The following is a 20,174-nucleotide window of genomic DNA, read 5'->3' as shown; positions in this document are numbered from 1 at the left end:
ACATAGGAGGCCTTCCCCCTTGTCGTTCCTGACCCTCAATCCTATGTAGAAAAAAAAAAAAAACAGTATACAATAGTACAGTAATTTCACAGGAAAAGGTAACAGAAGTGCTGAGTGCATAGAATACAGTACTGTAAGCAGTTACTGAAACCGTGCAGATGTTTTTGATATGATGATATTTTTACAATACCTATTTTCCAGTCGAAATGTTCTTATCACACTTGCCACTGTGTATCGGCTTAGATTTACTGTAACTGTACTCGCAGTCCAGCCTCCCTCAGCGTCAGGCCGTGGTTGACAACGTGGTCAACCAGTGTTGCGCGGATCTCATTTGTCAGATTCTGTCCTCTTTGAGCACCTTCTTCTCTTCCTCTTCCTCTTCCTCCAGCATGGCCTCCATCTCTTCCTCTGTTGATTCCTCCTCTGTTGATTCCTCTTCCTCCCCTTCCTCGTCCTCCTCCTCCTCGTTCTCCTCCTCCTCGTTCTCCTCCTCCTCCTCCTCCTCCTCCTCCTCCTCCTCCTCCTCCTCCTCCTCCTCCTCCTCGTTCTCCTCCTCGTTCTCCTCCTCGTTCTCCTCCTCGTCTTACTCTTTCTCTGACTCTTTCCATTGTGCTTGAAGACAGATGAACTCACCTGCTGCTTTTTATAGTGCTTATACACCTGATTGGTGTGTCTACAATTAAGCAAACAAGTGTTTGCACACCTGATGACTGTGTTGAACCAGTTGGTTGGACGGTGCGGTAATTTGACAGTCAGTGCTTTGGTATTGCAAGGAAGTGACTTCATGATAGATTTTTGTGTGTAATGTATGTTAAGTGTGTTTAGTGTTTTGCAAATCACTGTGTGTAGAGTTTTGCAACAAGTGTGAGGTTGACAATGTGCTTGTAGTTGTGCAAATATGGGCTGATCTTTTGCCTCTTGAGTGTAAGGTTTTGCTAATAGTGTACTACTTTTAATTTTAGTGTGTAAGCAATCCAAAAAAACTGTAATTTGCAAAGAGCAAAGCAGAGAAGTAATGTCTGATAATTTTTGAGCTACTATGATAGAACATGTTTTCGTTCATCAAAAGACAATAACGGAAAAATATGAAATTTGTTTTGAGATTAAAAATGTACTTCTCCCCGAGAACTATATATATTTATTTTTTTTACTTTTGTTTTTATTTCCTTTTATCAAGTGCAGTCATACAGTATGTCACAAATGAACTTTTTGATGGTACAGTAAGGTGTCACGGGTAAGTCTACAAACAGAATAGCAGTCCATAGATATCTTTCGAGAACTATATGTTTTGAACAATGTGTTTTCTATTTTTTGGTGTATTGTTTACTGACTGCTTGATAGTGTATATCATTTTGATCACTTTGTTTATGATTTGAGAGCAGTGTTTGATTTTGAACACAGGTAAAACTGTTTTGAGGCGAAAGTTTTATTTTGCAAGAGGAGTCAGAGGTTTGTAAATAGTGCTTGAAGATGATTTTTTGTGCTTAATGTTTTCAGAAAATTGTGATTTAGCAATTGAGAAAAACTGTAACAATGAACCATTGAGGTGTTTGGTCAGGTGCACATTGTATCGGCCAATTAGCTCATGTAGTGTCATTTTGAATGGCAGTGTTTTGAAAAGGAAAACATGTGACTTTATGTCAGATTGTTGTGTCTTATGCAGAGAACCGTGTACAGTGCATTTAAAAAGTGCCATTTTGAATGGCAAAATGTGTGTAAAGCAGAAAATGTGTTTAGACTTTTGGAGACTTGAGAAGAGGTTTTGCTCTCTGTGTGTCAGTTTTAATAATTGTGCTGTGCATGCCATATTAGTGTGTTAGCAATTGGAAAAAACTGTAACTATGAGGTTATAGTTTAGTCCTTGTAATCATTATTTTAACGTTAATGGGAAGTATTTTCCTCCAATTTATTCCTTACTACTTTTCTGCATGTTTTCATCATGTTTTTTTCTTTCTTGTTTTTTTTCAGGGTTTCCAAGACTAGGGTTCCTGATGGAACTGCATGGGGTTCATGAGTTTAATGAAAATCATAAACATGATTTTTTTTTTATATATATATATTTTTTTTAATAAAAAGAATCAAAAATAAAACTCTTAATAATTTATTTATCTGCATGCTATGTGACCATTAACTGACATCATACAACAGTGAACTTAATTTTATTAGTAGTTATTATTATTATTATTATTATTGACTTAATTTTATTATTGACCTAACTTACTTCAAGTAAATATATTAGGTCAAAGAGGTTCATACAAAAAAAAGTTCATCTCTGCATTGCATGTAAATATTAGATGATGTGAATTTGTACATTTTAATGTGTAAAAAGACTAAATACTTCCAAAGAAGAAGTAATACATGGTTAAATGACCCACTGAATGATAATTAAATAATACTAATTAATGTGTTTGTCAGGAGTTGATTAGATATGCAATGTTGAGAAAACCTTTCTTAAAAGTGAAATGATTTTTGTAAAAACCAGTGATCAAATGCTGCGTGGGTCTCAGTTTTCAGTAGACCTACTCATGACTAGTGGCTGGTCTGTGTTTGCAATTCCACAAACCTGGAATAATATACAAACATCGTATAGCCTAGCATTGTTATTTTTGCTTATAGGATAAGGTAAAAATTTAAAAAGAAGTAGTAGGGAGAATAAATGTATTATGAATGATGTACATGTGAGGATTACATGTAATCAATAAAAAAGTAACCTAACTAGTCTGATTACCAGTATTTTAAAATGTAATCTAATCTAATTACATGTATTTTTGGAATCAGATTATGTAATCCAGATTACATGATGTAACCAATTACTACCCAGCACTCCACACATGCTCATAGGTCTACAGTATACTGTTGTGAAGTGGTTGTGAAGTTATTTATCGTCCCGCTATATTGAGGTCAAAGTGTACTGATGCTGCTGCTGCTGTTCCTTTAAATGCTCTCGCCCAGCTGATCTTCTACGTCATGCTGTATGACCAACATTTTTTATTTCTTTTTTGTTTGGCTGAACATTTTGAAACAATACGGCTAAAAGTTGCCGAGTCGTAATATATAACTATCCTAAAACAGTCTTGGATAAACACGAGTTTGCTTCACACGAGAGCTGAATGGGATGACGCATAGTGGTCACATGAATTTTGAACTGAAGATGGCGGACCAAAGCTCAGGAGCATCGGAGCAGCACAGCGCGGAAGTTTCCGAAACTTTAGTGTCATCTAATGAATTTCTCAAACCCCACATGAAGGACACCGATGGACATGCAGTCAACAGTCCAGAGGAGTCGCTTTCTCCGGCCTCGGTGATTTACTTTAAGGAAGCGCTAACTTATAACTCAAGTAACGTTAGCACTATACAGTTTACACAGACGAGCACTTCTCTTCCTTCACCAGTGCGATATGAATTCCAGATTGAGAAGACTAACAAGAAAACAAGAAGTGAGTATATGATATGATCGTCTGCATTATGGGTTTATTTAATAGAATGTGATGGTGTCTGCTTCACTTGAACATCCAGCAATATTTGACAGCCTAAGCCTTATGTTTCAATGTCAACAACACCGTACAATGACAGTCACTGCAGCGTTTATGCAAGCTTGCATTTTTGCTGTTCAGTTTCAGACTGTGTCTTTCTTAGAATGGTCGTTTTTCTTTAATTTCTGACTTCTAATTCATCAGCAATAAATAATACACCCATGGCACAAACTGTCATCAGCTCGCATGGAAACAACAGCTGTTTTATGGATGAAGATGACTATCATCTGTGCTGTAACAGTCTTAAAGGGATAGTTCACACAAAAATGTAATGTAGCTCTCAAGTTATTCCAAACCTGGATGAATTTCTTTCTTCTGCTGAACACAAAAGAAGATATTTTGAAGAATGCTGTTAACCAAAAAGTTGATTAGACCACTTTGACTTCCATAGTGTTTTTTTGTTTTTCATAGTATGGAAGTCAATGGGGTCCATCAACTGTTTGGTTACTGACATTCTTCAAAATATCTTCTTTTGTGTTCAGCAGAAGAAAGAAATTCATACAGGTTTGGAGCAACTTGTGAGTTAATGATGAGAGAATTTTCATTTTTGGGTGAACTCTCCCTTTATTGTCCACAAATAATACACAGTTCAGATAAACTCTTAATCTTTGAGGTCATGTTCATGATGAGAACTGCATGTTTAGGTTTAGTCTGGCGGTTGTAATTGTCAGATAGTTGTTTATCAATTGCTAGTGATCAGCATTTTGGGGTTTCACGCTGGAAACGGTTGGAATGCGCATGTGATGCTCAAAACTGTTGTCTGCGTAATTCGTCACTTGGTTTTCTGAGTTTTTAAATTAGGCTATGCTTCTGCAGTAAAACATAGATTTTTTTAATCCTCTGTGGTATAGTGGCCATTACACTGGACCGGTCTTTTAAATGCCATTTTTAATAATTAATGGTGTGTGATGTTACATCCAATCACCAATAATTCTGTTCTTTTTATATCATTGCCCACATCTAAATATGCATGCTGCAAAAAGCAACATGAGTATGTCAACAGAGGGTATCTGAATACATATAATTCATGAAACCATATGCAAACAGTTCTTGGAGGACATAGCCTAATGCATCTGCTGAGATTTTGTGTGCAACCAGTTAACAGTTCGCTGTCCTATAAATCTACTATAGCTGACATATTTGAGAAGCTGAAAAATAGTAAATGCTAGGGTATTGTGAGCCAAGAAGTTGTTGTTGGTTTTATGGTTAAATTGTACTTAAATGAAAACTAAATATATATAATTTTTCTTAAATCAGACCAATGTAGCCCATTGTCTCTTTTTTGTTTTTTGCAATTTGTGAATTAATGCAATGCAGTATTATGGTTCATTTTCTGTAATGATTTATCTCACTAAGATTGAGATAAACTGATTCAGTATTGCATCACTGAATGATGACATTACTCTCAGGTGAAAATGAATTTGGTATTTTCATTTACATGCCTAGTTTTAGAGATACAACACTATGATACACATGTTTGGGGTCGGTAAGGTAAAAAAATAAAATAAAATTGTAAGAATTCTCTTATGCTCACCAAGGCTGCATGGATAAAATCATATTATAAAGTCATATTGTGTTATCATTACAATTTAAAGTAGGTCTAACTGATTTGTGAATATATTTCGAAAAAGTCCTTTTTGCTCCTCCTGTGATGGCAAAGTCGAATTTTCAGCATCATTACTCCAGTCTTCAGTGTCACATGATCCTTCAGAAATCATTCTAATGTGCTGATTTGTTGCTGAAGAAACATTTCCTATTATTATCAATGTTGAAAACCGTTCTGCTGCTTAATATTTTTGTGGAAACCATGATACAGTTTTTCTGTATCATGTATAGATAGTCTTTTCATATATAGATTAGAAAGTTCAAAGCAACCATATAATCTTCTGTAACACTGTTACTTCTGATTCATTTTTGCGTCCTTGCTGAATAAATGTATTCATTTCTTTAAAATAATTAAAATAGTTCAAATTGAACCGTAGTGTATTTCCGTACCCAACATGTGTTACACAATATGTGTTATAAATGGATCGGTTTCCTGCATGAGTGCTTTTCTTTTGTAAATAATTAATGAGGTTAATAGATTAGGCTACTTCTAATATTCAAACCCCATTTTTTTTAAGGCCTACCGTGTCATATCTACATCACCATCCCAAATGTTCAGCAAAAATAGTCACACATATCACGTGTTGTGTCTGTAGAATTTTAGCTACTTGTTTGTTTCATACACAGTTTAATTTTACACTAAGTGCCATCTTGCTCCTCCTAAAGATGTTGTTCAGTAAACCGCAGCTTTATCAGCAGTGTTCTGGTTCTCAATCAGTAGGGCTTCCATACTTCTCTTGTTCAGCATTTGGATCATTGGCAACAGCTCCTCCCCCCCCATCTAGGCCTCTCGGGAACTTTGCCCCCTCCACCATCTGCTCACGTGACTCCCACAATTCTCCTCAGCATCACGGCGGCCATATTGGTTAACACCCTCCCATTTGCAGCACGTGCAGCCAATCCGGTGAATGCAAGCAGCTGGGCTGTAAGGGAGAGAGAGAGAGAGAGAGAGAGAGAGAGAGAGAGATATCTCTGATTGTAGCTCCACTGAGGCTCATACAGCATCTCAATCCCCTGGCTGTGCTGAGCCAGAGAGCACTGAAGCCTTTATTCACACGGAGGATTTTAGCAGTCGCTGCTCATTCGCAAGACGAGGCCGTTGAGCCCCAGAAGAATAGCATCCTTTCGGTCAGGTTTGGCGTGGACTGCTGGTTGATTTTTTTTCTCTTCCCCCTTTGTTTTCCTTGTCTCTTTTTCCCATCCTCCTTTGTCCTGGAGAAGACTCTTACTTGGACTGGATTTTTAAAAAGAAGTCATTATTTCTATTCCCCTGCACCTGACTCTTTGCTGACGGCCGCCATCGTAAGTGTTGTTGTCGTCGCAGCAGCGATCAGCTGAGTCACCATGTCTGATCTGACTCCCCAGAGCGATGCCCCCACCCCCACTACTGACAAGATCACACAGGCTGCCCGAGAGACCATCTACCTATGCAACTTCCGCGTGTCGGTGGATGGGGAATGGCTGTGCCTGCGTGAGCTCAACGACATCTCGCTCACGCCTGATCCCGAGCCTGCTCATGAAGGTAGGCGCGCACAGCATCACTAGGCCTCCGTTGCTCTTATCGTACTGGGCGGTGCTGGCCCAACCTTCCACCATCATGCTCTCAGCGTTCCCGCAGGCCTGCCTGGAAATGTAGTTTTTAAGGAGCACAAGTGGTTGTGAAGGTTTGTTTCCCACTGAATGATTTGAATGATGCTATTCATATGCTGTTTTATAGTTAAGTTGTCCAGTTAAATTGTCATGTCGAACAAATTAAGCATGTGCATCACACTGTTGGGAAAATCCACCAGAATGAAAGTCCCTCCAATGAAATAATAAAAATAAATCAGTTTTTGACAAACTGTAACTCCATTTAGACTATTATTAAGATATTTGGATTCTTGATCATATATTTTTAAATGACTATAAAGGCCTGTTCACACCAAAAATGATGACTATAAAGATAACTTTAAGGCTAATTATATTAGCATACATGCATATGAACTGTAACATTCTGTTCTTAGAGTTCTTCTTTAAAGTCAGGATTCTGATTGGCTGTCCATGTTTTTTATTGTTCATCAGCTGGAAAAAATAGTTCTGAAAGTGATTCTAATGATGTTGTGGTTATCAATAAAGCTGTGCTATGGACTTCCCTATTCTCAGAATTAGAACAATTATTAAAATGTTATAGTCATAGTTATCGTCCTTGGTGTGAATGGGCTTAACAAATGACTTAATATAGTTTGATATCCCCCCCCCCCCACATTTTTGTTGTTTTTAATAAAAATAAAAGGCATTTTACAAAATTGCTTACAATTTGTTTTTTATTTATTCACTTTTGTAAAGAAAAATATATATTTTTCACTATATATATATATATATTTTTTTTTTTTGGAATAGTGTTGAATAGTGTGTCAGAGCTCACAATTGTTTTGCTAATCCAGTGCATTGCTGGAGAGTCACGGCTTACTGTGCCAAAGGTTAAAAGAGGACATCAGGAAACACAGTCATGTGGACACAATTTTGTTGCCTTGGAAACGTGCCCGAGATTCCTACTCAATCAAATGTCTTATAGGGATTAGGGCAGTAGAGACCAGAATCTACATGCTAATAGCAACAGTTATCTCAGTCTAATGTGTTTTCTGTGCATTGAGTGAGGAGGAAGCAGGCATGTAGCAAGACAAGGATAAGTCTGTTTATAGATTTGTCTAGTAGTAGTTGTTTATTGGTCATACGTTTCCAAGAATTGCATCACCTTTGCACTGTGTGACTTATTTGTCTCCTCACTATCTCATTGTAATAAACATATGGCATAAAACATTTTATTTTGACTTTGACTTTAGGTCAGTTTCCAGAGCCAGATGAAGTCAAGACAGTAACTTTTCTTCATAGATGTTTTATAACAAATGTTCTCTTCAATTAATCCATTGTGCAAATCAGTAAACATTAGTTACCGGTAGTTGCCATTTTCCCCTTGGTCTGTTTCCCTGCTTGCAGACATTCTTTGTAATGCACTGCTCTTCCTCATTAAGTGTCATTTGATTTTTTTTTTTCTTTTTTTTTTCCTACAGCTAAGTGACAAAGAAGATCTTAAAGGGATAGTTCATCCAAAATGAAATTTCTGTCATCATTTACTCAACCTCATGTTGTTCCTTATCTGTATGACTTACTTTTTTCTTTGAAACATAAAAGTAAAAAAAAAAATTTGTAACGAGATAGTTTTGTTTACAATTAACTTAGATTTTATGGAGAGAAAAAAAAGACAATTTCTCCAAATATCTTGTATTATGTTTCAAAAAAGAAAGAAAGTCACACAGGTTGGGAGTGACATGAAGGTGAATAAATGAATGACATATTTTTTTCCTTTTTTTATGAACTATCCATTTAAAGCCATAATGAAACCTTAAGGATATGATTTCTAGTGCTGTGGATAAAGATTAAATATTACATTATTTCCTCTGAGGCCTTCTGACAAACAAATGGATTTAGATAAGATGCAATGAGTCTTCCAGGGCAAGAACCCCTTTGTCTAGTGTAGTCAAACGACTTCATAGTAACTGTCTTCCAATCCAGAATTGCTGACATATTATAGTGGCTCTTAATGACCATCAACACTCTGCTTGCTATTATTAGTCTCTGTTATAGTGTTTCTGAAGTTATTCACTAGGAATATATTTGCTCTAATGTATGACAGTGAGAATAGAGAGAGAGAGAGCTTGGCTCTGTTGATAAGACTCTACAACCAAACATCCTACAACATGATGTGTCTCTTGTTGTTGCTTTGTTTTACTCCCATGATGTGCATGACCCAATCCTTTTCTGCTTTTTTTCTGTTTTCCATTGCCTTTTGCAAAGACTCATGGGAGGATTTCACAGATTTGGTGGAGCAAATGCAAATGCTTGATGAGTTTAAAGGTGCGTATGGTGGCATCACTTTCCCCAGTCCACCTCATCCCTGCCTCGGGCACCATCCTAAAACCACAGCAGGCGTGGCCGCGCCGCCCTGTCTTTACCGAACCAGCCTCCCTGAACAGCACATTCGCACCACAGCTTCCGAAGCTTTACCTTCATGTTCTTTTGTTGTTTTCTTTGTCTGTATCTTTTTCAATGTCTTATCTCCCTTCCTGTTTTTTGGTTTGATGTTTCCGTCAATAGCTTTGTGTCTGTGACTTTTTTATTGCTAGCTATCTTTGTAGCTAGCAGAATATCTGGCTACCCATTTGGCTGGAATACTCTCGTCTGGCCTGTTTTTTTTTGGCTGTCTCACTGCCCCACCCCATTCTCTGGCTGATTTGACTTTTTTATCGCATGGTTTTGCCAGCATTCATGCTAAACTTCTGGCTCTTCGGATTTTCTAAGCTCTTCAAAGCTTCTAAAAGACATTAAATGTTTATGATTCAGAGACTTCTTATATATCGATAAGAAAATCTCTGTGTTTACAGACAGACTTTTTTTTTTTTTTTTGTAGTTTGTATAACCTTTGTTTGTATAACTCACTCTTTCCTGTGTGACTGTGTGAAGCTACACCAAGAAGGTCTTTCATTCGTACCTGTTGAAAGCTATCTGTTGGCTTTCCTGTTAATTTCATGGCCTTTGAATGTCTTCGTTTTTGTCTTTGCATTAGCGATTCTATACAAAAATATCAAGGTCTTTGAACGTCTTCATTTTTAACTTTGCATTAGGGAGTCAGTGTGCTGTGAAAAATGACCCAATGAAAAGTAATGAGATTTTTTTTTATTGTTTTGAGCTATGTAAATGCACTGAGATAATGAGAAATTTGACTAAATGCCAAATTAGCTCATCTTGGCCCATTTATAAAGTCAACCCAAGCAATCTTAAAGGGAAACTCCTCTTTTTGTTTTATCAGTCTTTCTCTTTCCCATTGCTGTGCTCATAAAAAGGTCACTGCTATTTGCTAACAGACATAGATTGAGAGTCTTGATGATGAAATGATTGCATTACTGTGGGTGTGTTTTGGATCAGACAGGGTGAGGCTTGAGAACTGAAAATTGGTTAACTATAGTTAATGTAAGTTGTGATGCATTGTAAGGTTGGATGGATATTACATTTGAAAACAACTGCAAACAAAACGATAATTTGTTGTATCAAGACGCTCTTTAATCTGAACATTTTATTGCATGTTGGAATGCAATCAGTCCGCATCTGATGCATTTCACATGGCATCAACCAGATTATTATTTTTTTGTTGTTGCCAGGTTTAGAGGAAACCATGTAGTCGTAGTCAATGGACAGTTCTCTAGTCCAAACTCTCATATACTGCTCTCATATCATGTTAAATACTGTGTGTAGGAGAAGTCACAGTGAGAGAATTGTATCATATCTAACATAATGTTTGAATTTCTGTTTTCCTCCAGATCCCAAAGATCCCATTGCCATCGAGAGGCTTAACCTGATGAACATGGCCAAGCTGAGCATCAAGGGCTTGATCGAGTCCGCACTGAACCTGGGCCGCACGCTTGACTCGGACTATGCCCCGTTGCAGCAGTTTTTTGTCGTCATGGAGCACTGCCTGAAACATGGACTGAAAAGTAAGCAGAAAAAATCCCAACCATAATTCCACTGTCCGCAGCAGAGTAATCTCTGGTCATCATTTATGTCCTTTACGTAATAATGACATGATCATTTGTTCATTCATTTTGACAGTTACTGATTGCACAGTACTTTGGTGTGTTGTGTATACCATTTATAATCCCGTAAGTACAGTGTACCAGTGGGTTTTGTTTTGTAATGCTTAACCTTGACAGTTATTGTGCAACTACACCATGGTTGGGACATTTAATGTACAGTACAGTGAAACCAAGTCTTTAACAGGTTTATTTCTTTGTCTCAGTCTGTCTCCAGGTTTTCTTTTTCTAAAGGTCTCCTGTTTTTTAGGTAAGAAGACGTTCCTTGGTCAAAATAAGTCTTTTTGGGGTCCTTTGGAGCTTGTAGAAAAGTTGACTCCAGAAGCTGGTGAGATCACGGCCAGTGTCAAAGACCTTCCTGGGCTCAAGTAAGAAAACATCTTCAACTTGAACGTGGTATTTTATTTTGTTTCTCGAAATCTGAAGTTGTTTTTTTTATCTCAGAACCCCGCTAGGAAGAGGCAGAGCATGGCTTCGCCTGGCCTTGATGCAGAAGAAGCTCTCAGATTACATGAAGACCATCATCAACCGAAAAGACCTGCTCAGGTACAGTTCCTGCCTTTGGTCTTTAATATAAAAGCTGTAATTGTGGTCTTGCAATCCATTTTTTTTTCAACGTCTTATATTTGCTGTTGTTGCTTTCCTCAGTGAATTCTATGAGCCCAACGCTCTTATGATGGAGGAGGAAGGAGCCGTGATCGCTGGGCTGTTGGTGGGCCTGAATGTCATTGATGCTAACTTGTGTATGAAGGGAGAAGATTTAGACTCACAGGTTAGTTACTTTTTACTGAACACAAGCAATGGAGGACAACAGATGATAGAACAACTTCGCTGTCAATGTTATTTTCTAAAGTGTGCTTGCCAAAAAGTTAATTTATTTGTGTTTACAGGGTAATTAGATCTCTTTTACTCTGTTTATAGGTTGGAGTCATAGACTTTTCCATGTATCTGAAAGATGGTGCGCACAGTAGCAAAAGCACAGAGGGGTAAGTCTAAGTTCAACTTCCTCAATGGAAGCTAGTTGTTTTAGTCTGACAGCTTTTGGACTCGTTGTGAAAAGTCTAAAGCTGCTCTTTGCTTGCAGCGATGGACAGATTACAGCTATTCTTGACCAGAAGAATTACGTGGAGGAACTGAACAGACATTTAAGGTGCAGTTGCTTTACCCAACATCAGCCTTGTGGGTTGTGATTGTAAGTAGCTGCTCATTTGGAAACCATTAGCAATCTCACATTGTCACTTTTAATTCCCCTTTCCCAGTGCGTCAGTGAATAATCTGCAAGCCAAAGTGGATGCGCTGGAAAAGTCCAACACAAAACTTACAGAGGAGGTGGGGTTATAATTATAACTTAATGGATTACTGAAGTTTATGGGAAATACATGACCGATAAATGATTTAAATGAAATAGAATTGAATTCACACTACCGTTCAACAGTTTCTTATGCTCACCAAGGTTGCATTTATTTGATCAAAACAGTAAATAGTAAAAACAGTTAAATTGTGAAATATTATTACAATTTAAAATTACTGTTTTAAAATGTATTTTATTCTTGTGATGGCAAGGCTGAATTCAGTTATTCCTCCTGTCTTCAGTGTACCATGATCCTTCAGAAATCATTCTAATACGCTGATTTGCTGCTCAAGAATTTTTCTTTAAAAAAATTTCTCATTATTATCAATTGTTGAAAACATTTGTGCTACTTAATAGTTTTGTGGAAACTTTGGTACATCGTTCAGGATTCTTTGATGAATAGAAAGTTCAAAAGAACTGTATTTGTTTGACATCTTTTGTGAAATTATAAATGTTTTACTGTCACTTTTGATCAATTTAATGTGTCCTTGCTGAATAAATGTATTACTTTCTTTAAAAATAAATAAATAAAATAGAATGTTCTTGTTACTTAGCTTGCTGTCGCAAACAACAGGATCATCACTCTGCAGGAGGACCTGGAAAGAGTGAAGGAGGAAAGTTCTTACTTTGTGGAGTCTAGTCGCAAGGTGAACAACATTGTGTTGAACCCACAGTAATATCACTGAAGGACTGACTGTTAACAATCATTCAATCAAACAACAATGATTGACTGCATGTTACTCATTATTTAAAGGAACCGTATGTAAGATTGTGGCCAAAACTGCTACTGCAATCACTTTCAAATTACTGTAGAGCGGTGTATCCCCTCCCCCCTGACTAGAGGTTGCCAGATATGCTGGCATTTTTTATCCGACACGTTTGTAGCTGCAGCTGTGGTAACTAGAGCAGAGCTGGCAACCCGGATGCCGAAACACTACTGACTTCGTGATTGGTAGATAGGTGGAGGGTGGAGCTTCAGGCCAAAACACAACATGACAACATCAACATCAGTTGAGGCCTACAACTTCACTTTTAAATGACAATATCCTGGTTGGACTACTGTTGTCAGTGATATAAGTGTTTGAAATGAACATGAATTCTTAATGTCTAGTGACATATCAGGGCCATTTTATGATTAATTGAAATACATTTCTTACATACGGTTTCTTTAAAAGTAAACCACAAGCTTACTTTTGTAAGCACACACTGAGTTCACAGTCATAACACACTGTTTTGGTTTCGTTTCGCTTTGCTCTGTTGTCTGATATTCGACCTGTGTTCCTCCTGAAGGCATCAAGGGCAGATGGTACTGCAAACGGTCAAGTGCTCGGAGAAACTCGCAAACAGCTCAAAGAGGAAACTCAGCTCAGACTGGTGAGTAAAACATTAATGCCTGTGTGTGAATTGCTCATCTTCAAATTCATCTCTGATGTGGGTTTTTCAAAGAATAGAGTCAGAGTTCTTTCGAGAAGTCTTAAGAGCCTGTGTGTGTGTAGGATGTGGAGAAGGAGCTTGAGGTACAAATAGGGATGAAGCAAGAGATGGAGTTGTCCATGAAGATGCTAGAGAAGGACATCTGTGAAAAACATGACGCTTTGGTGGAGCTCAGACAGCAGTTAGATGAACTGCGTACACTCAACCATGAGCTCTCCGTTAAGTCACAGGTATGAGAGAAAAAACAAACAATTTACAGGTTTATCATGGGAGCACACTCTTAATTATTTATTTATATAGACAAACAAAAGCATTGTGTAAGCACCCATATTAACAGGTTAACCTATGGTGGAGTGACAACGAAGTGATTTGATTGGACACTGCCAATTTAAAGAAGAAAGTAGACGTACAGTGCCAAATCACATAGTGTGTTGAACTTGGCAGAAAACTTACAAATTTACTAGTATAATCTAAATATTTTTTTGGGATATATACTTTTTATGAAGCAACATAAAATAATAGGGTAACTAACCATCAATTGTTTAAAAATGTTCTGAACATTTGTCTGAAATCCTTCTGCTGCTTCACATGGCTTTTATGTGAGGAATTGTTAGTAAGATTAAGAACATTACAACTGCATTAGTACTGCTCAAATCTAGTGTTGCAAAACTGCATTTATTTTTGATGTAGCTTGTTATTGGTGTGTGTCTGGCCTGTAGAGCTCAGAGACCGGTGCAAAACAGAAGAGTGACATCATCAGCCGCTTGGAGGAGAAAACAAACCAGATGGGGAGCATTATTAAACAGCTGGAGAGCAGGTGAGAGAGTATAAATACATCAGCACAGCATTTACACATGACATGGATACTGTAAAGTCTAAGAGCACTAGTGAAAAGGCCTCTTGTTTCTAAAATCTGATTTAATACACCCTTTTTCATTAAAAATGATATTAATAGTATCATAATTGTAGTTCTATGTAAAAATGCAAAGGAAGAACATCTGACTGTCTGTACAAAGTCAAATGATCAATGCCACCATTTTTAGAATTTGATCTATGACCTAAAAATAGTCTTGAATTGATTTAAAAGAAATTCGATTTTGAATCCCAGATGTTATGCAGATAGAATACAGAATAATATGATTCAGTGATAATGCTTAATTGCTTTTACATTTGATTTATTGTTAATATATTATGACTGAACATTAACTAAAGAACAATTTATATATTTAATTTTTATGTACTGTATATATTTATAAATTAACATTAAAGGTGCCGTATGTAATATTGACTGCTAGCGGTTGAAATGGATACTACAGTCCAAATTCAAAATATTGGAGAGGGTTATTTCTCCCGCCCGCTCCTCCTCAGACTTGACGCTCACGCGGGTTGCCAGTTTAAGGACATGCAACAGGAACGAGTGCAATTGACAATGGAAGGCAATGAGCCTAACACTGTAAGTTTATGAGTTGATTTATCCGCGTTTTAATATGCCTTTTTTCATAGAGCTTTTTAGATGGATGGTGAGGCTTTTTAGTCTAGTATAATCTGCGATCTCTGACCCAGTTAGTTTGCTGGCTTCCATGGCTACAGTACTGGCAACCTGGGGTGACGAAATACTATTGGGTAATTGGCAGTGGGCGGAATCACACAGACCAAAACAAAAACAGACATTCCGACATTTCAAAGTAGAATAATTGGCTGCAGCATTGTTTTTCTTAGACACTTGAATGTGAACTTGGCATGTTTCCTAAATATCTGCTAACATATGGTATTTTTATGCTATAGTGCAGTAAAACAAAATTACATATACGGCACCTTTAATCTAAAGTATGCTTTAAAATGATTTGTAGTTAAAGTCCCCCTGTAATCTATAATTTTATCCCTTAAAACTCATCTTGATCACCAAAATGACATATTTAAACGTTTTTTTCCTTGAAAAAAAATCTCTTCATGCCTTAAAATAGCTTGAATGTAACTCCTACACCCTTGCTTCATTTAGTATACGCCTCCATTCACTTGTACCAGCTCAGAGATCCACTCGTTGACGATCACACATTGACGTGATTGGTTACAAGGTAGTTTGTGACGTAAGAAACGCCAGCGATTTCAAACTGCGTTTATGAGACCGTCTTTGGTTCGCTGCAGTTTTGAGGAGAAAATACTCCGCAATGGTGTTGACAATGACTTATGAATTTGCACATGGTTTGTCTTAAAGCATAATAAAAACACTTCATATACATATAAACAACATTAAAATCTTGATTTTCATCACAGGGGGACTTTAACAATATTAATCTAAAGTCAACACATTGAACCTTATTGTAAAGTGTTACAGTTTTTTATAGCAAATGAGAAATTAGATTTTGATCATAGACTTTCAATGTGGATTTTTGAATCCCACTGTTTATAACAATAATTTTCCAAGCATGAATTGTTCAGGGTGGGCCGATTTCAGATCGGTAATCAAGAATTGTTATAATTTTTTGAGAAACATTGCTGCCTCCCACAGGTCGTCAACAGTCTGTTTCTAAAAATAACTTCTGCTCTCTGTCTCTGTCTTCTCTTAATCCCTTCTTCGCTTTTACCTGTTCATTTGACATTTGTCGCATGCTCATTCTCTTGTGTTTCTACTCATTTTTCCTGAGCAGTGAGAACGACATGGCTAAACAGGCACGAAGCTTGAACACAGCTGCTGGAAAACTCCTTCAGAGGCAGCAATAAAACACCGGATAGTTTCCAAAAAAAGCCTAAATTAAAGAAGAAAAAAAAAATCTGATCTTCAGTTTGATTTCGCATAACATAGATGACTAGGGTATTTATTTTATTACTGGGTGTCAGATCCATTGCCGTTATTTTGTCTTGGAACCGGACCGAAAACTACAGATCTTGCTTCTGCGTCAACCCTCATTTTTCAATATTGTATGCCTGATCCAGTGCTCCTGTCTTTAGTCTCCCTCTGTATGTTTTAACCGAAGTAAAATGCAGCTGTTTTGGCCAATCTTACAACAAAGATGGCAGACGTTAATTTTAAGCAATGGAAATGCATCTCTCTTATATCTCTACTTCTCAATACTGAAAAAAAGAGGATAGCAGGACATTCTCAAAGTTGGTGCATTATAAAAACCATAAAACACTTCAGTCCAGCACGGGGGAAACATTCCTAACAAAAACGTACAATCGTTTTCTACTCTATAGTCTATAGTATGCAACACCATATTATTCGGTTAATTTTGGTTGATCTCTCAAAAATCTTGGACCTGAATATTTGACCCTACTTGCTTAAGTTTGATGATGTTGAGTGCTTTGGATGCCCAAGCTAAACAAATGAACTGAATATGTTTCTTTCAGGCATATTCAGGAGGTTATGTTAGCTCTTTTTTTGCAAGAAATGATGTTGAGTGCAAGATTGCGTGCCTGAATTATTTTACAGCTTATTGTAAACTTAATTGAAATCTGAATTTGATGCAGTGGTAGTTGATGCCAAATGTCGAAGCTTTGGAAAGATATTTGTGACACCAAGCTTTACAGATTCTGCAAAAAGTCTGGATGATGAAATCCACTAATTTGTGAACGGACTGAAGTGTATGTAGACATAATATAGATGTGAACTGTAGTACAAATATAGCTTAATAAAAAAAAATCAGACACTTGTCAGACTGCTTTGTCTTCTTGAGTATTTACAGTTTCTGCTCTAGTCACATGTTTCCTCCTGTCCTCTCTAGCTGTCTTTTAAGTTCCTCCCTCAGTTCTTTTTTATCCTTTTATCATCTTCATTTTTCCATGGCTTTTTAGTTCAGTTAAGTTTTCATTTCACCTCATTAAGTTAATGTGGCCCAACTTCAGATGTAAAAAGGCAGAAAGAGAGCGGGACCTGGCGGATGAGGCCAATCGACTGTTCAAGCAGGAGTTTGGGGACAAGATTGCGAGTCTGCAGCAAGAGGTTGAGCAGTTACGACGGCAGAGGTACTGAGAATATGTTTTGTTTCAGTGGCTAATATCTAGAAAGTAAAAGATCTGGTTCGTTGTTAATTGATTCATTACGCATCATGAACTAATATTGAATAATAATGGTAATTTCTACATTTACAGTACTGTTCAAGAGTTTTGTGTTAGTCAGGTTCAAAAATATTAAGCAGCACAATTTTTTCAACACTGATAATAAAAATATATGTTTCTTGAGCAGCAAATCAGCATATTAGAATGATTTCTGAAGGATCATGTGACAGTATGTGGAGTAATGATGCTGAATATTCAGCTTTGCCATCACAGGGATACATTACATTTTACAATATATTCAAATAGAAAAGTATGTATTACAATATTACAGTTTTTACTGTATTTTGATAAAAAAAATATGAATTTATTGTTAAACCAAATATAAATTTAATTATAAATATACATTGTATTATCATTATATACTGACTGAAGTACATAAGTTAGTTGTCGTTATGATTGTATCAGATGCCATGGCTAATGTTGTGGAAATTATAATCATCATCTCACAAAAGAGTTATGTTAACAATACCTTGTCTTTCTTGGTGTGATAGATGGATTTTGGAACAAGAGCTCAAGAAATGGAGAGAGCATCCTGGAGGCCAAACTTCTGAAGCTCTGTTAGGAAAAACGCCTCCGCAGAGAGACATGAGGCAGCACGTGGATGACATCAGAAAGGCGAGACCTGCTTTCCACCTATCGTGCCATTCAGTTGCTTTCACTATATGTAGTGTGCTGTTCCCTGAAATTCAGAGTCTTTTTGTTTTTATATAGGAGTTAGAGTCTGTCAAAAAAGAAAATTATACATTGCGTACTGCACTTGAGGACAAGTCAAGTCTAAGTTCCAGTTTGTAAGTCTATCTTAAATGCAGAACCAGTTGCATAAAACTGAAATTATTTACTTCAATGTTATCAAAATTAAACTAAAACTGTCTTTCTCTCAGGACACTGTCACATGAAGATGAACAGGTACATTTGATCAGTAATTCTTCTATTATTATCTTTTTTTTTTAAGTTCCCTGCAAAGATTTCTTATTTTAACATTCACGAATTTCTCTTATTTGATAGGACCAGCCTCTTTGTAAAGATGTTGACCCTTCCATCTGCCCGATGTGTGAAAATCAAGACTCTCTGACTACACCTAAGGTACCAAAGCAATCCAACGCTAAATTCCTCATTAAACATCATTGAACTACACTTCCATTCAAACGTTTGGGGTCAGTACATTTTGTTTTAAAGAAATTAGTACTTTTATTCAGCAAGGACACATAAAATTGATCAAAAGTGACAGAAAAGACATTTGACATGGTACAAAATAATTGTGTTTAAAATAAATGCTGTTCTTTTGAACTAATTAATCAAAGTTAATTTTGATTTTAATAAAAAATATCAGTTTTCACAAAAATATTAAGACGCACAACTGTTTTTAATATAGATTATTAGAATGATTTCTGAAGGATCATGTGAAACACTGAAGATTGGAGTAACGGCTTCTGAAAATTCAGCTTTACCATCACATGAATAAATCACATTTTAAAATAGAAAAGTTGTTTTAATAGTAATTCACAGTATTAGTTTTAACTGTATTAATTAAATACATTTAAAATGTATTACTTAAATTACACATACTTTTGTTCTATCTATATTCCCGTTTTTTTTTCCCCTCCATGACTAAAGCACAATATAATACATGTTAAGCACCGTTTTGCGATCGTCAGTATTAGAACTATGGAATATAACTGTTTTACAAGTGGTGTATCTTTTGAACTATTTCAGAGGCAATGCAAGAACTGCAGTGGCGTGTTCTGTGAGAACTGCATGGCTAATGAACTCCCTCTGCCCTCCTCCATCAACCCTGAGCACGTGTGTGACGTCTGCTACTCACAGTTACTGCTTCAGTACGGGTCCTCCCCATCCTGAGGTCGAGCACAGACTGTCCTGTCAGTAGCTTTAACGGTTTATCAACGTAAATGGTGCTGTACATAAATTGCACATCACATTCTGGATCATCTATCAGTTTCGGGCATCTCAATTATACAACATATCCATGATTTTTTTTTTTTTTTTTTGCACACATTTGCCAAAAAGGGATGATTTTTACCAGCTCTTTGTTGGAAATGCTTTAAGAACGTATAATTCTTGCAGGTGAGTGAAGCTGTCCACCAAGTGGATTTATGCAGTTCTTGTACTTGAATTGTTTTTCCATCAATTAATATTGCAAGTAAGATGATACAATAACATAATATTGATGTCTTAATAAAAAAAAACCTGAATTAAGATGATCGACTGTAGACAGGATAGTATTTTCAGCTTTTTGAAAACTATGCACTGAAGAAGGCACATACATTAACATTTTAAACTCTTCGAGTCCAACGTTCATAAATTGTGGGAAAAGATACAGTTCAGACAAAACAGCATATTATGGAACACTACATTAAAATGTTATGAAATAATGAGATAAAAGGTAGTTTTATGCCTGACATGTAATGTATTTTATTCTTATTAGCTATGCAATAAAATGTTATTATAATGTGGATTCTTCAGTCTAAGCCAATTTTATACATGACCAATATATAAATGCATGAACAAACATTTATGGCAGAATTAAATGTTGGTGGACTGGCTTGGTAAGCC

At 36.6% G+C, this 20,174-nt stretch overlaps 1 protein-coding gene across 4 annotated transcripts; it reads left to right on the top strand.

Moving 5' to 3' along the window:
- Positions 1–2,973: 2,973 nt before the first annotated feature.
- On the top strand, positions 2,974–20,076 carry rufy3 (RUN and FYVE domain containing 3). Of its 4 annotated transcripts, XM_082169340.1 has the most exons (19): positions 2,974–3,437; positions 6,504–6,660; positions 10,493–10,666; positions 11,013–11,130; positions 11,207–11,308; positions 11,411–11,534; positions 11,684–11,748; positions 11,847–11,912; positions 12,022–12,091; positions 12,668–12,760; positions 13,404–13,487; positions 13,610–13,777; positions 14,267–14,364; positions 17,391–17,510; positions 18,095–18,218; positions 18,315–18,391; positions 18,485–18,509; positions 18,609–18,686; positions 19,317–20,076. In XM_082169340.1, the coding sequence occupies exons 1-19, from the start codon at positions 3,399–3,401 to the stop codon at positions 19,458–19,460; spliced, it is 1,926 nt and encodes a 641-aa protein (XP_082025466.1). In that variant the 5' UTR covers positions 2,974–3,398; the 3' UTR covers positions 19,461–20,076. The 4 variants fall into 4 exon arrangements, with proteins under 4 accessions (XP_082025466.1, XP_082025465.1, XP_082025467.1 ...); XM_082169339.1 differs by lacking the exon at positions 6,504–6,660 and having other exon boundaries at positions 2,977–3,437; XM_082169341.1 differs by lacking the exons at positions 6,504–6,660; positions 17,391–17,510; positions 18,095–18,218; ... (2 more) ...; positions 18,609–18,686; positions 19,317–20,076 and adding an exon at positions 16,196–17,197 and having other exon boundaries at positions 2,977–3,437.
- The last annotated feature ends 98 nt before the right edge of the window (positions 20,077–20,174 follow it).

Source organism: Leuciscus leuciscus, assembly GCF_965113295.1.
Source record: "Leuciscus leuciscus genome assembly, chromosome: 5".
Lineage (NCBI taxonomy): Eukaryota > Metazoa > Chordata > Actinopteri > Cypriniformes > Leuciscidae > Leuciscus > Leuciscus leuciscus.
Note: the sequence above shows the minus strand (reverse complement) of the source record. Positions and strands in the feature narration are given on the sequence as shown.

Excerpts from the sequence above, each read along its gene's own strand:
- rufy3 (XM_082169339.1), top strand. The coding sequence starts at position 3,116 with ATGACGCATAGTGGTCACATGAATTTTGAACTGAAGATGGCGGACCAA. Across the intron at positions 11,913-12,021 it reads GAACTGAACAGACATTTAAG|TGCGTCAGTGAATAATCTGC; the intron begins GTGCAGTTGCTT and ends CCCCTTTCCCAG. Across the intron at positions 18,687-19,316 it reads ACTCTCTGACTACACCTAAG|AGGCAATGCAAGAACTGCAG; the intron begins GTACCAAAGCAA and ends GAACTATTTCAG.